The 22,054-nt window shown below is 42.3% G+C and overlaps 2 protein-coding genes across 2 annotated transcripts in view; one reads left to right on the top strand and one right to left on the bottom strand.

Moving 5' to 3' along the window:
- Positions 1-975: 975 nt before the first annotated feature.
- On the top strand, positions 976-14,861 carry STMP1 (short transmembrane mitochondrial protein 1). The gene is made up of 3 exons (XM_040643964.1): positions 976-1,103; positions 12,961-13,014; positions 13,988-14,861. The coding sequence occupies exons 1-3, from the start codon at positions 1,089-1,091 to the stop codon at positions 14,060-14,062; spliced, it is 144 nt and encodes a 47-aa protein (XP_040499898.1). The 5' UTR covers positions 976-1,088; the 3' UTR covers positions 14,063-14,861.
- Positions 14,862-20,058: 5,197 nt separating this feature from the next.
- The window catches only part of SLC13A4 (solute carrier family 13 member 4), a 40,335-nt gene continuing 38,339 nt past the window's right edge, over positions 20,059-22,054 (bottom strand). The window contains exon 16 of the mRNA XM_040644538.1: positions 20,059-21,684. Coding sequence (XP_040500472.1) covers positions 21,547-21,684 — 138 coding nt within the window. The 3' untranslated portion in view covers positions 20,059-21,546. The remainder of the gene's footprint in view (positions 21,685-22,054) is intronic.

Raw genomic sequence — 22,054 nt, 5'->3', positions numbered from 1 at the left:
AGAGTGACCCAGTTTTTCTATCGTTGGATCATTTAATGAGTAAACTCCAGTAAGTTACAATGGTCAGACTCTGGAAGGCAGAAAAAAACAAAAGGCAAAATGAGAGAACAATGAAGCAGATGTATGGAGAAAAGCAGAAATGGAGAGAAAAGGCTGCTTAATTCTGGATTTCTTTCCTGTTCCCCATCGTTGTCCACTGTATCTCCATATCACTCTCCCATATGGTTTAAGCTAATATGATTTGGTTGTTCTGATCTGGAACCAGAGTTCTACTTAATGTAACAGATGAGGGTGAATTCAGAAGGCTGAGAGCAAAGAGAAAATGTGGTCTTGCTTTGGAAGTGTGTGATAAGGGAGGTTGTTGAAGGCTTGAAGACCAGGAGTAGGAGGTGGCTGTAGTATGCTGGGGTAGCTCCGTGTGGAGACAGGATAAGGAGAGGTCTTCTAGAGCTCATTGTCCAGCCCGGACACATGACAAGTCTTTATTGATCCCTCACGTTGTCTCATTTGATTCACCCAACAGTTCAACGGGGAGCTGCAATCAGCCCCATTTACAGAGAAGGAAAGGGAACTTGAGCGAGGTTAATTAGCCAGGAGGTGAAGGCAGTCATGAATTGGACGGGGCTGTGCCAGACTCCAAAGGCCTCCAGCTTAACCACTTAAGCACCTAAACTCTATCAAAAGTGCTCATTGTAGGTTACAAAGCACGTTGGGGTGTAAGTAATCTAGATCCCGGGACCCGACCCAGGTTTACAGAAGCGGGATTTGGGCACTGGAGCCCTGGAATCTGAACGATCAAATCTGTCCATCCAGGCCTGCCTGGGACTTGAGGCTTCCCCCGCTCAGGCCTTCTCCCTGTTCGGCCAGTCCAGGCGGTAATTTCGGGTCTCTCCGCCAGGGGGCGCCAGGGCGCCGCGAGCGGCTCGGGGTGAGGCGAGGCGAGGCGAGGCGAGGCGAGGCGGGAGGCGCGGGCGGGGCCGGGCGTGACCCGGAAGTCCACGGCGGGTTCCGCCCCTCGCTCGGGGAGAGGCAGGCTCTGACCGGCCCACCGAGCTGCAGCTGCTCTTCGCGAGCTCCTCGCCGGCGCCATGCTCCAGTTCCTGGTGAGTGGAGCTGCCCAGGAGGAGCCGGGGCTGGGTCCGGGGCCCCGCCAGCCGGCCTGGGTCCGGGTTTCGGGGGGGTCTGGGCGTGCGTCCGGGTGCCCGCGGCGCCAGCTCGTCGACTGTCGGGTTGGGCTGCGGGGTGTTGTGTCTGTCGGCCCCCGGCCGCTTTGCCAGCACTTACGCGTCCCTCAGACCGGGAGGTGCCGGCGGGCACTTTCACAGCCGCTGCTGTGCCGTCCCGGCGGGCCTTGTGTGAGCCTCGTGTTAAAGCTTTTGGGGCCCCTGATGACTTGGAAGGCTCCCCTCGCCTGCCCTCCCGCCCCCACACCCCACCCGGGCCTTGGAGCCCTGCTGGTGGGTTTTCTGGGAACGCAGGAGGGCCAGCAGTAAACTCTGAATGAGTTAGCCGCCTCACGAGGCGCAGAAGCACAAGGTCAGAGTGCGAGGCTTCGGGGAGCCCTCGTCGGGCCTTTTATAGCTTCCAGACTTTGCGGATGGCTGGTTGCTGGCATGAGTCAGACCCTGGTGTGCACGGAACTCCTCCAGAGGGCTCATTTGGGGGGAAATGACTGTTACTGTGATTAAATAAATTCTATCCCATGGCTCTTTATTTCGGTTCAAAATTGGCTTTCTGGCACAGCTGAGTGTATTTCAAAGGTTGCCTGGTGAAGGTTTCCGGAAGACTCGCCAAACATTTCCAAACGAGAGTCTTTCCAAGTGTTTGTGCCTCCCGAACTTGATGCTTCCTCCCTCTCATTCTGATAAAGAGGCAGGTGAACGTTCCAGTTACCTTCCAGGTGGCCAGATGGAGTGCTCTGGGGATGAGATGCTTTCCCGAATGTTATATTCTTTATCAAAGAGAATTTTTCAGTGCCCCTTGTGTCTTTTTTGAGGTGGTAATTGATTTTTAAAATCCTTAGGAGGAAAGAGGTATCCTTGACATAAATTGCCTAAGACAGGGCTGTTCCTTTGCCTCTGGAAATTTCTCCAGTGTCCTAACTAGGTGTTAGTTAAGGAGTCAAGAGAGATCATTATTGTCTTTTAGTTGTAGGAAACATTCATGTTAAAAATAATATCAGCCCCAAAGTATAAGATGATAGCATTGAGCCTGATACAGCTGTAGCGCATTGACAGACTGGGAGACCATTGATTATTATTTTTTTAATAAAATTTTTAAAAGATTTTATTTATTTGATGGAGAGGGAGAGAAAGCACAACCAGGGGGAGCAGCAGACTCCCCAATGAGCAGGGAGCCCAATGCACGGGGTTGGATCCCAGGACCCTGGAATCATGACCTGAGCCGAAGGCAGACGCTTAATGTACTGAGCCACCCAGGCGCCCCTGATTACTTCTGAGTGCTTTTGCAGAGTGAATTTATTTGGCTTTGGAATAAACTTTTGCTGTGTGTAAATATGCACGTACCTGATTTGAGAATTCAGAATTCTCAGCATTTAGGGAGAAATAATGCAGCCATTCATTAAATTCCTAGCTCAGAAGTCTCTGGAACAGGGATGCTCTCTTGCCCTCTTGTTTCCCAATCTCCTCACTGCATCTGTTGAAAGAAGCGGGTAGTATGACTTCTCACCTTGATTCCACCTCTTTCAAATGATTAACTCTGTGCACTTGGGCAAGACTCTCTCTTGCTTTTAGCCATTTGCTTTATAAAATGAGTTGAAGCAGGTGATTCCTGAGTTGTCCTTGAGCTTTTAACCTGCGACCAGCCATCTTGTCCTAGTGCTTAAGAGGTTAGATGCCTGGATTCCAACCCCAGCTTCATCATTTGCAAGCTGTGGGAACTTGGGTAGGCTCTCTAAATTCTCTGTGCTTCGGTTTCCACAAAAGAAAATGGGAACCTACCTCATGATTTTGTTGTTAGGATTAAAACTGAGTTAGTACATGAAGGTACTTTAGAGAACGGTGACACTTCATAAGGACTCGGCTATTATTCAGTTTCTCTTTTACAAGATACTAGCTGAACTCTAATACGGTTTCTTCTCAAAACTGGGGATTCAGGGGCACCTGGGTGGCTCAGTCGGTTAAGTGTCTGCCTTCAGCTCAGGTCATGATCCTGGGGTCCTGGGATCGAGCCCCACATCAGACTCCTTCCTCCTGTCCCCTACCCCCACTCATGCTCTCTCTCATTCTCCCTCTCTCTCTCAAATAAATGAATAAAATCTTTTTTATAAAAAATGGGGATTCATTTGCCCTCAGGTAGGCAATGGGACAAGTTTTGAAAGTGCCAAATTATTACAACTTAAACCACAGTCATCCCACGTTTTGGAACCCTCCAGGATGCTCCCTACACTTGTCACTTCCTGGAACACTATTCGAAAACCACTGCACCTGGGTTGTTTATATATTCCTTTCATTGTTCATTCCTCCGTGGATTAAAATAACTCACCCATCATCCTGGTCTCAGAAACGTGTTGCCTTGGTCCTGCTGCCCTTTGCTTTTACTGCAGTAGCTTCCTTAAGGTTTAGCTACAGGTGTTGTAAGGAAACTTCGGAGGCTTTTGAGGGGAAGCCTGACAGGACGGGCATCTCTGGGAGCTCGGTGGGCACTGCCTGTCATACTGTTACTGGCGCCAGCTTTTGCTCCTGTTACCGTCTGAAGTGGCAGCCCTTGGTACTCTTAATCACGACCTCCTTAATCCCTCCTCCCTTGGCTTTTGGATCATTCGTCTCAGTGTTTTCTGGCATTCTTTAACATTATAACACAATGTTTAATTTACGGAAGAACCTGTGAAGGTGGCTGGCTCGGGTGTTGGCCCCTCCAAGGGCTTGAGGGGATCAGTATCTTGGTGCAGCAGCTGGGAAGGGGCCCTGTCTAATCTCGCCTGTTTGTGCTGGCTGCTTTTCCCTTCTTTTGGTTACTATGAGTTTCTCGAGGCTCAGTCCTTGACTTTCTGCTCCTCTCTTCAAACCCACCCTCAGGGAGTGTGGTCCTTGTCATGCTGTCACCTTCTCCTCTTAGCTGCTTCCAAAACTACCTTGTGTCCCTTTCTCTGAGTTCCAGTTTGCTCTCCTCTCCTGTCCGCTGAACATCTCTTGTCATCCCCTCTATCTCAGATCCAGCACGTCTGGACCCATTACCTCTTATGTTCCTCACTCTGCAACGCACGCCTCACACCTCGCACCTAACTTCTTTCTCTGTTCTCCAGCCCTGCCTTTCTCAAATTTGAAATACTGACATTATCCTTGATTTATTTCTCTCCTTCCTTCTCCATATAATTTAGCTGCTATGCCTAGCACATATATTTCCCTGTGTACTCTTGGGCAAGTTACTGAACTGTGTGCCTCAGTTTCTCCAACAGAAACTGGGCAATAATACTTTCTTTTTTTTTTTTTTAACGTTTTTTTGTATTATGTTAGTCCCCATACAGTACATCCCCGGTTTCCGATGTAAAGTTCGATGGTTCATTAGTTATGTGTAACACCCAGTGCACCATGCAATAGGGCAATAATACTTTCTGCTTAAAAGGCTGCTTATAAGGCTGTGAAGTTAATTCATGAAAAAGAGAACGCTGCTTTGCACACGGCACTCAGTAAGTGTTAGCTATTGTTTTAAGCCATTGGATCTTCATTACCTTATGAAAGTCCCATCTTTATGGTCCCACTAGAGAGGTGTCTTTTACTCCACCGTTGCCCTAGCTACGCGAGGGTAGCTGGTGTAGGACTGTGGGTTTTGAGTTGGAAGAGTTGTTATAGGTTCTGCAGTTCAGCTAACATGCTGACACCTCAGTTTCTGCTACTAAGGGGGTGTCTGGTTTATGTTTCATCACCTCCCATTAAAATAGGCTCTCTACTTCCTCAGATGATCTATATCATTTTCCAGTGTCTCCCTTACTAGTTCTTGGTGTTAAAGAGCAGTTTGCGTATAGAGCTTACTTAAAAAAAAATTTTTTTAGGGGCGCCTGGGTGGCTCAGTCATTAAACATCTGCCTTCAGCTCAGGGCATGATCCCAGGGTCCTGGGATCAAGCCCCACATTGGGCTCCCTGCTCTGCTGGGAGCCTGCTTCGTCCTCTCCCACTCCCCTGCTTGTGTTCCCTCTCTCGCTGGCTGTCTCTCTCTCTGTCAAATAAATAAAATCTTAAAAAATTATTTTTTTAATTAAAAAAAAGTGGGGTACCTGGCTGGCTCAGTCAGGAGTGTGTGGCTCTTGATCTTGGGGTCATGAGTTTGAGTTCCACATGGGGTATAGAGATTAAATAAATAAAAAACTTAAAAAAAATTTTTTTTAAAGGAAGTAAATCAGTGAATGCAATACTGTGAAGGCAATCATATCTCCAGTCAAGGCAAAGATGAGTTTCGTGCTCTTTTCCAACTTTTGTCTCTGTCTCAAGTTAGGACTTCCAATAGGAGAGTGGATATCCTAGTTTTTTCTTCTGCTTTTAGTGGAACTGCTTCTCAGATTTTAGTATGATGTTTGTGTTTCTGATATTTCCTAACAGTTTAAGGAAATTCTCTTCTGTTTCTGCTTTAAGAGTTTTTGTTGTGATTGGTTATTGAATTTTATCATGCTATTTCCCCATCTGATGTGAAATCATCTCAAGTGATTTTTCTCCTATAATATGTTCATACAGATTACGTTAGATTTCTAACGTGAAGCACTTGAACTCTGTGGCCCATTCAGACCATCATTTGGTGATGCACTGTGTTTTGTTCACTGCACCTTCACTTATTTTAATCTTGTCTTTCTAGAATAGATCATAAATTCCAGGGAAAGAAGCAACATAGCTTATGCTTAGATTTCCTAAGCACATGGCACTTGGTCAATACTATGTTATTTATTTATTTAATTAGATATTCCTCCTTTGCCTGATTACTACTCTCAGATATTCATAAGATACTTGAATATTGGAATCAGCTTCTCTGAGAACAGGCAGACCGATTTTACCTGATGGACCTCTTTCCAAAGTGTTGCAGCTATCTTTTTCGTGAATGTCCCTATTTAATTTACTGGCTCAATTGAAGTATTAACAGCCTCCCCCCTTCCATTGTCTAAGGAAAATTATAGAATGTAAAACCTTGCTTACATTTTAAAAATGCACATCTCTGTGGTGGTAGTAGAAGAGATATAGGTTATATCCTCACCAGATTTTTGTTTTAATGTATAGAATGTGGGCTTTATTATTATTCAAAACAGATATTAAACACAGTTGATGATATCTCCACAACAAGTCTTAACTGTTTAAAGACTACAGGTGAATTTTTTTCTTGCTTCCTTGGAATGGAGCAGTCTTCAAACAGCTTCTGTAGGTCTTTAGACTTAAATGGAGAAATAAAATTATCAATTTATCTTTTTGTTAATGTTAGATAATGTATATTTCTAGTTTTCTTGCAGTGTGTAGCTTTTCTCACTTGAAACCATAAAACATTTTTAGGTATCCTTTTGAATGCTAGTTGTAGCTATATTTGCTAAATGAGAGTATTTTTATTATTTTTAATGAGATTATTTTTAGATTTCTTAAGCCCTTGTCGGTAAATATGAGATGGTTCAGATTCTGTGTCATAACTTGGGTTTGGGTGTGTACTCTTTGAAAATGTAATTTGATGAGTCCTATTTCAGAATTGTTAGTCAGTCAGGGTTATTGCCAGGAGCCATCCCTGGGTAAAAATTGTAGCTTTATTTGCTAATTGACAGATGTAACTTTTTGATTGGAGAGGGGGTGAGCAGCAAATGATGAGAAGAGTCAGATTGCTATGGAGTTGGCTTTCTTATTTTTAAGACTTCGTGCTTCTTTATGTTGATACAATGTTGTGATCAACCTGCTCTTGAGTCCTTACATTAAAAAGAGTTGATTTTTTGTGGTGTTCATACACAAAGCCAGCTGTTTCTCAGTCCTCATTTTTTTTTTCACCCTAACGTTTCCATTCTTTTTAAAACATTTGTCCAATCTGGAAACCTTGAAGTTGTCTTTGATTTCCAGTTTTACCCCATATAGCTGATATTTTACGAAATCTTAATCATTTTTAAAAATATTTTTTAAAAGATTTTATTTATTAATTCATAAGAGACAAAGAGGCAGAGGGAGAAGCAGGCTCCTCATGGAGCAGGGAGCCCAATGCGGGACTCGATCCCAGGACCCCAGGATCACGACCCAAGCAGAAGGCAGACACTTAACCGACTGAGCCACCCAGGTGCCCTAAAATATTTTTAAGATATAATTTACATCATGCAGTTCACCCATTTACAGTGTAGAATTCCACGGTTTTTTATATGTTCACAGAGTTGTGCAACCATCACCACTATAATTTTATATCCAATATTCCATTGTCCCCAAAAGAAACCCCGTATCCATTAGCGTTTATATCTCATTCCCCTCTTGCCCAGTCCTGGACAACCACTAATTTATTTTGTGTTTTTATGGATTTACCTATGCTGGACATTTCCTTTAAGTGGAGTCATATAATACGTGGTCTCTCCCGACTGCTTTTCACTCAGAGCAATGTTATCAAGGTTCATCCATGTTTAGCACGGATCAGTACTTTTATGGCTGAATAATATACCACATTTTGTTAATCCGTTCACCAGTTTATAGGCATTTGGATTGTTTGCACCTTTTGGCTCTTATGGTTAATGTTGCTGTGAACATGTGTGTACAAGTTTTTGTGTGGATGTGTGTTTCAGTTCTCTTGAGTATATACCCTAAAGTAAAACTGCTGCATCATAGGGTAACTCTGCTCAACTTTGAGGACTTGTCAGACCATTTTCCAGTATGGCTGTACGATTTTATAGTCCCATCAGTAATGGATGAAGGTTCCACTTTCTCCACGTCCTTTTCAACACTAGTTTATCTTTGTGACTGAAGTCATCCCTAGTGAGTGTGATATGGCACCTCATTGTGGTTTTGATTTGCGTTTCCTCAATGACTAGTGATGTTGAGCATCTTTTCATGTGCTCATGGACCATGTATATCTTATTTGGAGAAATGTCTATCAAATCCCTTGCTCAGGAGCACCTGCGTGGCTCAGTCGGTTGAATGTTGTCTGCTTTCAGCAGGGGTCCTGATTTCAGGGTCCTGGGATCGAGCCCTGTGTGGGGCTTTCTGCTCAGTGAGGAGTCGCTTCTCCCTCTCCCTCCCCCTCTGTGGTCTCTCTAGCTCTCACTCTCTCTCAAATAAATAAATAAAATCTTTAAAAAAAGAAAAATCCTTTGCTCATTTTTAAATTGGGTTGTCTTTTATTGTTAAGTCATAGGGATTCTTATATTTTGGATGCAAGTCCTTCATCAATATGTGATTTGCAAATATTCCATTCCATTGGGTTGCTTTTTCATTTTCTTGATGGTATTCTTTGAAGCACAAACATTTTTAATTTTGATGAAGTCCAATTTATCTTTTCTTTTTTTTTTTTGTCACTTGTGCTTTTGATGTCATATTTAAGAAACCGTTGCCTAATGCAAAGTCATAAGATTCACTACTTTGTGTTCTTACAAGAGTTCTCTAGTTCTAGCTTTTACATTTAGGTCTTAATCCATTTTGAGTTAGTTTTTGTTTATGATGTGAGATAGGGGTCCGTATTCACTCTTCGGCATGTGGATGTCCAGTTGTCCTAGCATCATTTCTTGAAAAGACTATTCTTTTTCCATTGAATGTATTAGCACCCTTGTTAAAAATCACTTGACCAGGGCACCTGGGTGGCTCAGTTGGTCTGTTGACCCACTCTTGGTTTAGGCTCAGGTCCTGATCTCTGAGTGATGAGATCGAGCCCAATGTCAAGCTCTGAGCTTGGTGGGGAGTCTGCTTGGGATTGTCTCTCCCTTTGCCCTTCCCCCATCTACCCCCGCCCTCTCTCTCTAAAATAAATAAATCTTAAAAAAAAAAAAAAAATCACTTGACCATAAATGTAGAGGTTGGTTCCTGGACTCTCCATTCTATTTCATTGGTCATCGTTGATTTTTATTGTTATTTTTTAAAATTTTTATTTTTTTAAATTCCAGTGTAGTTAATATACAGTGTTATATTATTTGCAGGTGTACAATATAGTGATTCAACAATTCTGTATATTACCAGTGCTCACCTATTTCACCCATTCTCCCACCCACCTCCTCTCAGGTAACCATCAGTTCTCTGTAGTTAAGAGCCTGTTTTGGGGATCATCATTGACTTTAAGAATAAAACAATTCAGTCATGTTTGCTTGCTGTCCCGTATGCTACCACACTAATCTGGGCCTTCCCTGACTGTACTTATTCATTATTCGGCTCTTTATTTGAGTAGAGCTACTGGGTGAATACTTCCAAAGCAGTGCTTTCATCACGTTCTTGCTGCTAAAAAATAGCCATTGGCTCCCTATGAAGGTTACATGTGAACTAAACTCCTTGCCTGCTTTTTGAGGTTCCTGAGCCAGCCCTACCCAGGGCTCCATACTTATTTCTCTGCATTTCTAAATTCAAATCCTCTTCTGATCTGTCCTGTTTCTTTTAGTCAAGTCATCACTTCCTCATTCATACCTTATGCCTTGATTCTCCACATTCAGTTCCCTTCCCAGTTTAAATTTTAACACTTTCTCAGCATCTTTAGAGGCTTTAATAAAAAGTTGAGGTACATTGATCTCTTTCAGATATGGTTTCTTAGAAGAATCACTTCTGTGTCATTCATGTGGCCACTTAATGCATGACACATTTCTGGTTTTTCCTGCATCTGTTATATTCAGGGTCCTGTACTGGTTGCTGCCTTCAATTGTTATATAACTGTTTTATTTATATGTAGCTTTTCTTCCTATACATCATGTATAAACTCTTAAAATGTGTAGGGATCAATTTAGAATCTCTTTACAGGGCTGAATATGAATTTATTTTTAATATATAAGGGTCTTCAGTCTTTTAATCAGAACCTTTGGGGGCCACATGTATTTGAGAGACTATTTTATTATTATTATTAACAATTTATTTATTTGACAGAGAGAGAGCATAAGTAGGCAGAGTGGCAAGCAGAGGGAGGGGGAGAAGCAGGCTCTCCACTGAGCAGGGAGCCGAAACACAGGGCTCCATCCCAGGATCCTGGGATCATGACCCGAACTGAAGGCAGAGACTTAACTAACTGAGCCACCCAGGCGCCCCGGGAGTTTTTTTTTTTTTTTTTTAAGATTTTAGAAAGGTTTAAGCTGCATATACCTTGTTATTTAACCCAATAGCACTCTGGGATAGCATTCTTTAATGACATACATTAAAATATTTACTGTTATACATATTCTCCAGGGGGACGTAGGGCAGGATCCTATGATTAAAGATTGCTTTTTCTGTAGCAAAAAGTGAGTATTCACACTGAAATGTGATAGAGTATAAAGAGTATCATATCCATTCAGGTTAGGTGTGATTTTGCTGCCAGTTGAGTTACAACGAAACAGTTTGAATAGAGTTTTGGGTTTCAGAGTTGTGGGTAATGGATTGAGGAGCTGCACTGATTCTAAGTGTATGGTGTAATTGTAGACCTGGAAAATTCTGTACGCGGCCCTGGGCCAGTCTAGGCTTGCCTCCTGTGGCTCTTAGCTGAAGCCTCTTCCTCCCACCCATTTGTTCTTTAACCACTTTGCTCATGTCACTCCTCTGTCCCCACATTTCTGGTGTTTTACCATTTATTGTCCCCAATGTGCACATGAGAAGCAGCCATATATTCCTCAAGTCTCAAAATGAAAGTCTCAAAATGATTGCAGAAGGCATGTGATAGTAATTTATTTAGTGTTGAGCTTGGGAAGCAGTCATTTTTCTTTTTTCTGCACTACCTTCTCTGCAGGGGATACTGTGGGGGAATCAGTGATGTGGAGGGGGCACCGTGGAGGTGGCATACGGCCATCTGGATGGACGCCTTGACGCGGCATCCAGGTCTGGGCCTGGAAGAAGTTAAGCAATCTTGGCCTGCAGAGAGGTTGCAGACTCATTCAAGGCCTTTTATAATCTGGCTCCAATCTAACTTGTCAGACTAATGAGTCACCATTCCTCAGATTTATATTTTATATTTATATATTTTTTTATTAGATTAAAATGTTTTCTCTGTGTAAACTTGCCTAGTGAGCATCCCATAAATAACATAAATGCTTTTCTGGCTTCATGCTTTTTCCTCAGCATTTCACTTAATATGTGACGTTTCTCTTAATGTTGTGTGTTTGATTTTACAATATCCCAGTGGTAGACCTGGCAGTGTTTTGAAACTGGAATTGGATAGCACTTGTCTAGAGGCCCATAGTTTTTGTTTTGTGTTTTAAAATAACTACTAATTTTTCATGTGCTGGTGAAATTGCCAAATGAAGCCACATTAGATATGCCATATTTATGTCAAGACACATGTGATGAGAACCAGGAATCCTAGAATGTTGGAGCTGGAAGGAACATTGTTAGTATAATGTTTTATAGATCAGGAAACTCAAATCCTCTACAGCTACACAGCTAGATAGTAGTGGAACCAGAGCTCTATTTTTCTTGAAAATTTTCACCCTTAATGGTTTCTCTGCTTGGTGTTAGAGCTAAACTTCTCAGTTGAGGTAAATTTAATACTCTTTCTGGATTTGGAAAACTTCTGTCTACCTCGTTTCAACACACAGGAGTGAAAAAAATCATTTTGCTTATTGGTGCCACCTTGGTAAAACTATAATTTCACAGAATGTGCCTAATTAAATGATTAGAAAACGGACTCTGATTAGAGACTGGATAGCCTCTTTTACGCTCCTTAATTAACTAACAACCAATTTAAATTGTGCTTTTGGTGTTTAAAGCTCAGGAAGGCTGTATTTTGTTTCCCCGTATGTGTCTCTGTTTTGAAGAGAAGGTTCGACCACACCATGTAGAACTGATGGTGTTAAGTGCCACACTTTTTCTGTTAAGCTCTGCTGTATTGAATAGGAGCATTAGATTAGAGAAATGATTAGAGAAAATGATTTTTAAAAAAAGAGAGGCCAGTTTGAATTTATGAAATTAGAAATTAGGTGTCCCATTGGAGATTCATAATTATTGGAGGAAAAAACCCCAGGGAATTACGGATCATCATTAGAACTCAAAGTTTAATGAGCTTTGGTTCTTTTGTGGTGAATGGAGTGCCTTAAATTTTCATGAAATAGTTTTTGTTCATTTAGTGTTCAGGAAAACAGTCACCCAATGGAATAAGCATTTATAGGTCTCTAAAAATGATGCCTGTCTCTCCTCCCTGAGTAAGAGCTGGTTAGGGAATCTTTGTCTCCCACAGGTCTTAAGTGTTCTGCCCATTAGGTTCCACCCCTGGCAGAGTGCTAAGGCATGTGCTGTCTCAGTTGTATGTCAGAGTTTCCCGTGCTTTTCTGTCATGATACATTCTCATTTTTGAGTGTGTATCTAATTTAGGTTCTGTGTTCCTTTGTTGTGAATGACCCTGAAAAAGTTGCTTCATTACCCTAGGCCTCAGGTATGAAGAAATTGAATTGTGAAGATCTCTTCATTGTCTAAGATGATACAATTTAGCTGAGTACTTTTTTTAGTCGGATATTTTTTACTCGATGTAGCAAGAAGTAACAATACTTATAACCAAAAAAGAAAGAAAGACAAAAAACAAATTATTTTTAACAACAAAATCATCACTTGGGCTTGGGTTGCTAGAACTGACAGTTAAATATTTATGGAGGTTGTGAGGGGAAGGGAGAATCTAGAGTAGATTTGTTTAGTGCTGCCATTTATTCTCACTTTTGTATGCTCTTTAACCTTTTGGAAGAGTATTTCTATGTTTATTTTACAGAAGAAAACTGAATCTCATACTGCCTAGCCCTAGACTGAACACTGGGGTCTTGAACTGTCCTGAGCTCCTTAGGCTGTTGTCCATATAGTTTAGTTTAGTATCGGATGGCACAGAACTTGGTATCCAGTGTAACTCTTCCTGTTCTATTCTTTCAGCTTGGATTTACTCTTGGCAATGTGGTTGGAATGTATCTGGCTCAGAACTATGACGTAAGTGACCATATCCATGTCCTCCCTGATTCCTTGTCACAAATTTGTAGTGACTTGTCTTTGTTAAAGTCAGGTATGCCTTCCAGCATAAATGAAGTCCATAGATCTGAGGGAAATGTTCTGAATTTTGTAGAAGGATTTTCCATTGTTTGAAAAATACACCTCACAGAAGCATCTGTCCTCCATATCACCACAAGAGGGCAAAATCCCATCAATTTAAGATGGTCTTGTGATCCTGAGCTGTGGGTGTTAGCCCAGAGTAATTAATTACTGAGTTAGAGTCTTCTTACAGTTCTATGGAAAATTATGTGATAAGTGGGAATTTAAAGACTAATTGGATAATCCTTTTAGGCACCTCACCCTGGTAGTAATGACTGAGAATTTTAGTGATGAATCTTTATAGTGCAGCTCAGTTAAGAAGGTCAGAGTTTTGTGAAGTGGGGATTATATTAGCCTCATTTTATAGATGGGAAGTTGAAAACCAGGCGACAAAACTGCCCATGAATGGGGATTCTGGAAGGGGTGTTGTAAAGAGAGGGAAAGGAAGGAAGTGACAGGAAAAGGGAAAGAAGGGAAATATATTAACTTTTGAAATGTTTGTGGTGAAGCTTTTGATGTGACAAAAGAAATTCTTTATCAACCTTCACTTGAGTTATATAGTTTTCTAGGAAGGAGCTTTATTAATTTATATTACCTTTATTGTTTATATATATAACTTAGCATTATATTGAGGTGCTAAGTGGGTATATAAAAGTAGAAGTCAGAATCTGGCTTCCAGGGAGGGAGCAGACCTTAATTTCCAACTTCTGAGATCCTTCTTATGCAGTTAGGGGGCTAAGAAATTCTGTTTAGCAGGTCACTTTCAGAGGAAAATAAAGACTTGTGCAATGACCCTTTATTGTTGGAGGAAGAGAAGTAAAAGACTATTGATTAGGTAGATGCAAAATTATAATAATCTTTTTTCTCTTTAAAGATACCAAACCTGGCTAAAAAACTAGAAGAAATTAAAAAAGACTTGGACGCCAAGAAGAAACCCCCTAGTTCATGAGGCGGACTCCAGCACTGCCTTCCGGATATACCGATTCTGCTGTTCTTGAGGGCCTCCTTACCATCTGAACCAAAAGCTTTTGTTTTAAATCCCAGCCTCAACAATTTTCTTGTTAGATCCTGCATTGCCTGAGAGCAGAGATGGGGCCACAAGTTAGAACCACCCTTTTCCAACTTCCTCACCTCGTCCCTTCCTCCTTCCTGCCACTTGAGACGGCCTAAGACTGGAATTATGGTGCTAGATTAGTAAATGTGACCTTTAATTAGTAGTCTCTCCTTTATTCTTTGGAATTTCTACTCTTTTCTAAAGAAAAATTGATGAGTTTTGTATAGCCAGTCAGACATAAGTAATGCTAATTTCACAGTTTAGCAGTTATAATGGGTGTTTAAATATTTGGTACTAAATTATGTTGTTTTAGAGTCATTAAAATTAAAGCCCAGAAGCCAGTTACTCCTGCATTATCCACTTATTTTGTACTGTTTTTAGTCAGCTCCATAATTGCTAATTTAATCAGTAAATCAATTTACTACTCATTAACTGAGAAACTATATTCTGAGAACCCTGTCAGGAACTATGGAGTTTAAAAATATGTAAAATAATGGTCTTTATCCTCCATAGAATTCATAGTCTAGTATGCATGTTTTTCCTTAATTGTGTCTTTGATTGGGCTCTTTTCCCTCACAAGAATCCTACTTATTATCCTAGGGAATTACAGGTGCATTTGACGTTACATGGTGGATAAATGACAAGTTGTAAAGGAAATTTTATGCCTCTTCACATTAAAAATGTATTTACATTATACCTTTATAGTGATTCTCCTAAGAAACTTTGAGGGTTTTTTTTTTTCCTGCAATCAGAAATCACCACTGTGTGTTGACCCATAAGTAGGGACATCTCTAAGTCCCTCATTCAGCAGGAAGAAGCTGCTGAAGATGAGACCTCCACCGACTTGCCAAAGATTTGTCATTGTCGATCTGTCAGGGTAGAACATAGAGGCCACTTTTAGGCAACAGGCTTGAGCAATTAGAAACCTGAGCAAGGCAAAAGGGCCCACAGTGACCACCGAGCTGATGCAAACAGGCTCATTAAGCCATAGACCCTAACTGACCAATGGGCTACTTAAAACCAGTCACAGTCCCTAAGATTGCCAAAAAAGGGAGAATTCTATAGTCCTTTACTTTGCCGTGTAATATAGCCCCTCACCACCACCTCTTGGCACTCTCTCCTTTGCTGTCCTGCCCGTTGCTCCCTTGCAGTGCATTCAGTAAACTTCTATTGCTTTAAAAAAAAAGAGAGAGAGAGGGGGGCGCCTGGGTGGCACGGCGGTTAGGCGTCTGCCTTCGGCTCAGGGCGTGATCCCGGCGTTGTGGGATCGAGCCCCACATCAGGCTCTTCCTCTGTGAGCCTGCTTCTTCCTCTCCCACTCCCCCTGCTTGTGTTCCCTCTCTCGCTGGCTGTCTCTATCTCTGTCGAATAAATAAATAAAATCTTAAAAAAAAACAAAGGGAGGAAGGGGGAGAGAGAGAAAGAAAAAGAAAGAAATTGTTGTAATTTGTCAAATGTATAATTAGTCCATTTTTTTTTTAAAATAAAATGTTTGTATACATCACTTTTCCCCTGGGTCAGGATACAAAAGTGATTCAGAACAGAGGGCCTCTCATACTCCGGTCCTTCAGCTCCTAGCTCCTCTTCCTGGAGGCAGGCACTATCAACAGTCTCCTGTATACTTTGAGAAGGATTCTCTGCTGAAACAAATACGTGTGTATGGGAGTTTTTACACAAATCATAAACTGTACTGAGTTCACCCCTTGCCTCCCCCCCCCCTTAATGGAGATCATTCCATATCATTATGTAAGGAACAAGACCTCTTTCCCTTTTTTGGCTACATGAGATTCTGTTGAATGGATCTACATAACTTATTTAAGCTGTTACTGATGAACATTAGGTTTCCTGTCTTTTGCTGTTACAGTGGTAACCTTGAACCTAAAGTTATTATACATAAGCTACACCCTGAAAGTGTAATTTGCACTAACTGTACATGAAGTCCCATTTGATTGTGTGTTTTGTTTTAGGGACTTGAACAGCTCACTGAAAATGCCATTTCTGAAGACATTTTAGCAGAATCAGTAAACTGGAAGAGTAATTTAGAGATACCTTTTTTCAGACAGTGATGACATTGGTACTATGTGATTCTAAAAGGGGTTCTGCTTCTCTTTGGAAACAGGGCTCTCATACGTGAGTAGGGTTTATCTCTGGCAGCATGTCCTAGTGTGTGATACAGATGAGCAGCGTGTTATGGTTTGGCTTCACCCTAGAAGTGAGATCACGGGCGAGGGGCTTATTTTTCTGACACTGCTGTATTCTCTCAGATGTGGACTTAATACTACCTCATGTGGCTCACACGAGAAGCAGTTGAGATAATGTATGTGATGTGTTGCACAGTGCTTTGCAAATTGCCCAATAAATAATAGATGTTGGTCGGAACCTGCTGCTTTGGTCAGAATGCTTTATTTTTTTGCAGTCACTTTTTTGGAACCAGTTTATGAACCATGCAAAATTTGTCATTCTGTGGTCACTCTTCGTTGCTGATGAAAATCTAGAGTATCTACCTTGATCATACCTCCTGGCTCACAAGATTTGATCTTGAGTGACTGAATTGTTAGCAGAATGAACCACAGCCTTGAAGGATAAAGGTTTACCACCTTTGAGGGTATTCAAAATGCTACAAGTTTAGAAAGGTGCTTGCAAAGAGGGATTCCTTGTCACAGTTATGGTAGCATGATTGCTCGTGTGTGTCGTTTCCAGAGGGGCTTTTTGAGGGGTGAAGGTAACTTAGGTATTAGGAGATTAGGTATCTCTGTATTACATCTACTCTCATTTGGATGTAGGGCTTCCTCAGGAGTGACTGACTCTTCCCCTCGCTAACAGGCTCATTTCTACCAGTGGGAGGCATCCAGCAGCTCCGTTCTTGCGTTCACCTTCACGTGAACTGCGCCACAGGGAATACAGGCTGCCTTTGTGGTGGCTCTTCAGGTGCCCTCTTCTAGTTTTAGGTTCTTGCAGCAGCGGAAAGGGGCTGAGTTCTCAGGTGAGATTAGCCTCACTGAGATAGAGGAGGAGCTCAGAACCATCACAGATTTTCGGGTGTAGTTGAAACTTCGTCACGTGGGTGAGGGTGGCAACGACTGTGATTGTGGCATTAAGAGTTGCGTTCCCCGGGTGTTTTGTGGGGACTTTTGCCTCGCAAACCATCGGAGGGATGGGAAGAATCACCTCAAGACATATTCTTCTCCTTTTAAGATTGTTTGAAAATTCCTGTTGTGATTTAAGAAAACTCTTGGCCATACGTGATCATAAAAGGAAGGTTACCGACATGTACAAAATAAGACTTTAGGATTGATGCTGGGAACTTCATAAACACAATGAACTTGAAAAGTTTATCCTCAAACCATCATCCTCCCAAACAAAGGGAGAGAAAAACCCAAACAACTGTATTTAAAATCATCAAAAGGGGCTGTCTTTTAGGACTTGAAGTTACCAGTTGATGCCTCTAGACATTTCTTTTGATTTGGTGTTTTATGCAGTTAAGGAGTAACCTCCTGATTTAGGGAACAATTTCATTTTTTCTAACCCATTTACTCAATTTTCATTTGTACGACTGTAGAGAAGGTTACACTGTGGTTTTTCTAGTTGTCTGTGCGTACAGGTTCCTAGAGCACGTGTACACATAATGTTTTCATTTCCACTAAGCACTTCACTCCCTAGATACTCCGCTGGTGTTTGTTTTTCTGCTGAGGTCTCTTGCCTTTTTAGTACTTCTGTTCTTCCCCCGGAAGGAACACCACAGACTGTACTGGAGCAAATGAGGCTTTTCTGAAACTTCCCATCTGGGACTTTGCACATAGCATTTCCATTCCTTAGTCATGAATGAGTTCTTTTTTCCCTAGTGACTGTTAGGGCTTTGTGGAAGGCAACAGGGTGGTGAAGGGAACATATTTTGAGATCTTGCCCGGTCTTAATAGGAGAGCTAGTGACACTTAGATTTTTCATGTTTAGTCTATACCTTTTCTAAAGCTCTGTGCATCATAATTTAGTCAAGTACATTTTTTGGTAAGGCACTGGGAAACGAGAGAACAGTGGGTTTTATGAAAGTGAACAGGGTGGGGCATTGCAAAACCTGAGGCGTGGGTCTGCTTGGATCACTGCCCCTGTGGCAAGGCCTTACGAAAGGGACAGTGTGGTTGCGTCATTCCTGCACGTACAGTTGTACAGCACTGGGACAAGAAAGTCACCATGTAAATAGCCGGGCAGTTGTGCTTGGAATTCGTTTAGCAGGGGCAGCCGCAGAATGGGTTACCTGTGTACTTGGGTCGTCTCTGGCCTTTGTGTGCCAATGGTTTGAACATTTTGTGATACTGAGAGTTATTCTAATGTTTAGATGTACTTTTTTTTTTTTAAGGTTTTTAGACAGCATGAGAGAGAGCGAGCATGAGTGAGAGGTAGGGGCAGAGGGAGAGGAAGAGGCAGACTCCTGCTGAGCAGGGAGCCAGACGCGGGGCTTGATCCCAGGACCCTGGGATCATGACCTGAGCCAAATTAGATGCTTAACCGACCGAGCCACCCAGGTGCCACTAGGTGTACTTTTTCAAACATGGTGCCTTAGTGTGAAGCCAACTATGTTATTTGGTATTCAACTGAAAAAACAGATTTATTCTGACATTTCTGAGGGAAAACTAGCTATCTTTTATTTACTAAAAGATGGTTCATGAGTCTTTGCCATGTAAATCCTAATATAAAAGATTGTACCATGTACTTCATGGCTGACTTAAAGGAATTTCAAAGGCAATTTTCAAAGGCAATTAAGCAAGTTTGATACATAATTGACTTGAAAATAAGGTGCACCTAAATGTCTTCGTTTCTCAGTCATCTATAAAATAAGCTGGTATAAGGTGATCATTACTGCTTTCCATCCATCTAGTGTTGTGATATTAGAAGAAAAAATCAAATGATCTATGTGCAAGAGACATAAGGCTAAGTTATTGTCCACCAGTGGCGTGATACTAGATGACAAGGAGTTGTTAGTCATCTCTGACATTTCCTGTCACTGGAATGAGCGGGCTTGGTTAGCCTGCACTCTGGCTGTGGGAAGGAAGAGTGCTGCTCTGGAGAACAGTCAGTAGAGCCGAAACTGCGTGCACTGGCTCCTCGGAGCATCTGGCAGCAGCTACGGTGGGGAGTTGCACCGCTTTCCCTTTAGGGCTGAGTGAGGTTCACAAAGGCTGCACAGCGGCCAGGAATTCTAAGTCCACTGAATTCTTAGTCACCTCTTCTTCCTCTTTTTTACTATGTGTACTCTGAATCTTACTATTTGCACCGTTGTCTTAATATGAATAGGGGCTTGGCGTCTTAAGTTCTGGCATGGGTCAGACAGTTGACAATTTGGCAGCTGTGACAATACGACAACACCCTGACTCTTCTGAACATTTTATAGCAAAATAACTGTAGAGCTGCTGACTCGGTCAAACCAGCTATTGTGTGCATAACACTAGTATTTATTTGGGCTCAGTAGGTCTTTATAAGGAGTCAAATAATGTGGCCTAGGCCAGTTGATAGGGCAGAAGCAGTAATATTCGTGGTTAAATCTGGTCATTTGTGCTGTGGTCAGAACATGCAAGTGTTGGCCGGCACAAGAGAAATTTTAGAATTCACAGATATTTGATAAACTAAGGGAGTGACTTTATTGATAAGTTATTGTGTGGGAAAACTGCCCATGCTATCAATAGTAACTTAAAATCAATTAAAAGAATGAAGTAACTGTGGAGTATTACTTTTCCAGTAAGACTGATTTAGCAAGGTACTGGTGGTAGAAATCTGAAATATGTATTGCCTACAAGCCAGGGGCCTTGGGAGCTATAGCCAGTCATATAGCAAGGACATCTGTCGTGGGGAAAATGGCATGGTTTTCAGGAGGAAACAGGAGGCCTTGATTTCCAAAGTGATTTTTCTCACGGGCAACATTTATTGAGTAGTTAGTTTACTATATTGTATAAGTTGCTGGAGATGTTAAGGAACATAAGACATCTTCTCTCCCCCCAAGGGACTCATTGACTTGTAGGAAGTGACTGATGGTTTGGAACTTTCTGTACTTGTCTTCTGAGGAATGAACTCCTCATTACATGCAGAAGAAAGCTAGTCAGATACATTAATAGTACTGAGGTCTTAATGATAGTTTGGGCCCCATTAATAAAACAGGTATGAGAGTTTTTTCTCCCTCCCAACTGAACCAATGCAGTGGTATTGATTAGTGGTAAGTAAAGAGAGAGACAGGTGTCCCCCCACTATCCCAAAGTAGAGCATTTCTGTGAAACCTTTCGTAAGCTGAAATGGCATCAAGCAAAGCAGCAGTTACCATTCATTTATATGGAAAAATATCTGAGCATTGGCAGACCCAAAAAAGAACCTCTCTTAGGCTTCTCTGATACCTTAGGACACTTGCTAACGGGGCACAAAATAAAGACAAAGCACAGGTGTTCGCAGCTCTGGCAGCTTGATGCTGAGATGCTGAGTGTTGTTTCCCGGGAGGGGGCATGGTGGCACCACTCCAGCTGCTCAGGTTGCGCACTGCTCCTCTAAGGGCTTGCTGCAAAACCAGTGCTGAACGCTACATGCACTCTTCTCCTAAACCTGAAAATCCTCTTCAGATTTCTTTCAGCTAGCGACAACTGGTACTAACGTAGGTCTTTCGTAAAAGTGAAGTGGTGTAACTAGAACTTTTGAAAAGTGGGGGATGCCTGTACTAATTTCAATGTGTCATCTTCCTCTACTTTTCCTTCGACAGAGAGAAGCTTACCAGCCCCTTTCTAAAGGAGAACACTATTTCTTTATGGGAATTTGGTGCCAAAGGTAAAGAGAAGCCATTGAAGGAAGACGCTAAAGTAATGAGAAAGGAGTACTGATTGCCACAAAGAGGACTTACCCAGATTGCCTTTTTGTGGTGAGAGCTTAAGGATAGAAACACTGATGAGAAAATTCAGGGGCAGAATTTCCTCCGAAAGAGGAGATGTAACTGGTTTCGTTATCTGTGCACAGGTAGGATGATTTGGATTCCCCCTTCAATTCCTAAAAAGGGGTTAAGGTATTAAGAATAAACCTAGTAAGGCTAGTTTGTGAGGCTTAGCCTCTGAGGGGCGACTAAGGTTTTCTTCTCTTCCTGTCTTCAGAAAGAAGTGGAGAGCCCAAGATACCGGAAGTGAGAAAGGTCACAGGGTTTCCTGAACTATGGTGCTAAGGAAGGAGGGCAGAGCAGAAGGCACGAACACCAAGCATGTGTTTTGGTTGTCGGAGGCTTGCTGCACTTTGCTTGAGGAGGCAGATGGCGGAATCTTCTGGTGTTGGTTGTGCGCTCCTGGTGGCTTCCTTGGCCTCTTGGTCAGATTCTGTTAGGTGCTGGCAGCTCCTTCGGTTGGACCGTTTGCCCACTCGCATTAGGCCTGATCAGTGATGTTACTGACCTTCGCCCAGGCTGGAAAAGTGTCCAAGTGGAAGAGGCTAACTCCCCATGTGTTGATGGCTACCATGACGATCACCAGGCCAATGACATTGACCCCCAGGCCAGCTTTCACCTGTAGGACACAAAGCAGCCCATCCTCATCACTGAGCAGGCCGCAGCACAGATCCCCCAGTCTCTGCATCTATGCTGCCCACCCAAGCCTTGGCCCTGACCTGTTCCAGTCACTGCCTGGAATCTGGAGTGTTGCCTCCAAGGGTGGCTCAAGACTGTGAAGGATGGGAGAAGCCATTAGAACCATCTCCACTTGTGTTCTCACTCTCAAGTGGAAGCCTGGGAGGCATGTACTTGGAACACCAGGTGTTAGAATGTTAAGAGTTATGCTACGCAAGGATCCTGTTAGCTACATGATAGGGAAATGCATTAAGGCGGGAACTCTTGGAGCCTTTAATGTGCTGACACATAGGGGACCTGTAGGAGAGGCC

The sequence above is a fragment of the Ursus maritimus genome, unplaced genomic scaffold, assembly GCF_017311325.1.
Source record: "Ursus maritimus isolate PB19 unplaced genomic scaffold, ASM1731132v1 scaffold_3, whole genome shotgun sequence".
NCBI lineage: Eukaryota > Metazoa > Chordata > Mammalia > Carnivora > Ursidae > Ursus > Ursus maritimus.
The sequence above is the reverse complement of the archived record's forward strand: the minus strand, read 5'-3'. Positions and strand labels throughout refer to the sequence as shown.

Bases quoted from the DNA above. Each gene is read 5' to 3' on its own strand.
- STMP1 (XM_040643964.1), top strand. The intron at 13,015-13,987 runs GTAAGTGACCAT...TTCTCTTTAAAG, and splicing joins ATCTGGCTCAGAACTATGAC to ATACCAAACCTGGCTAAAAA.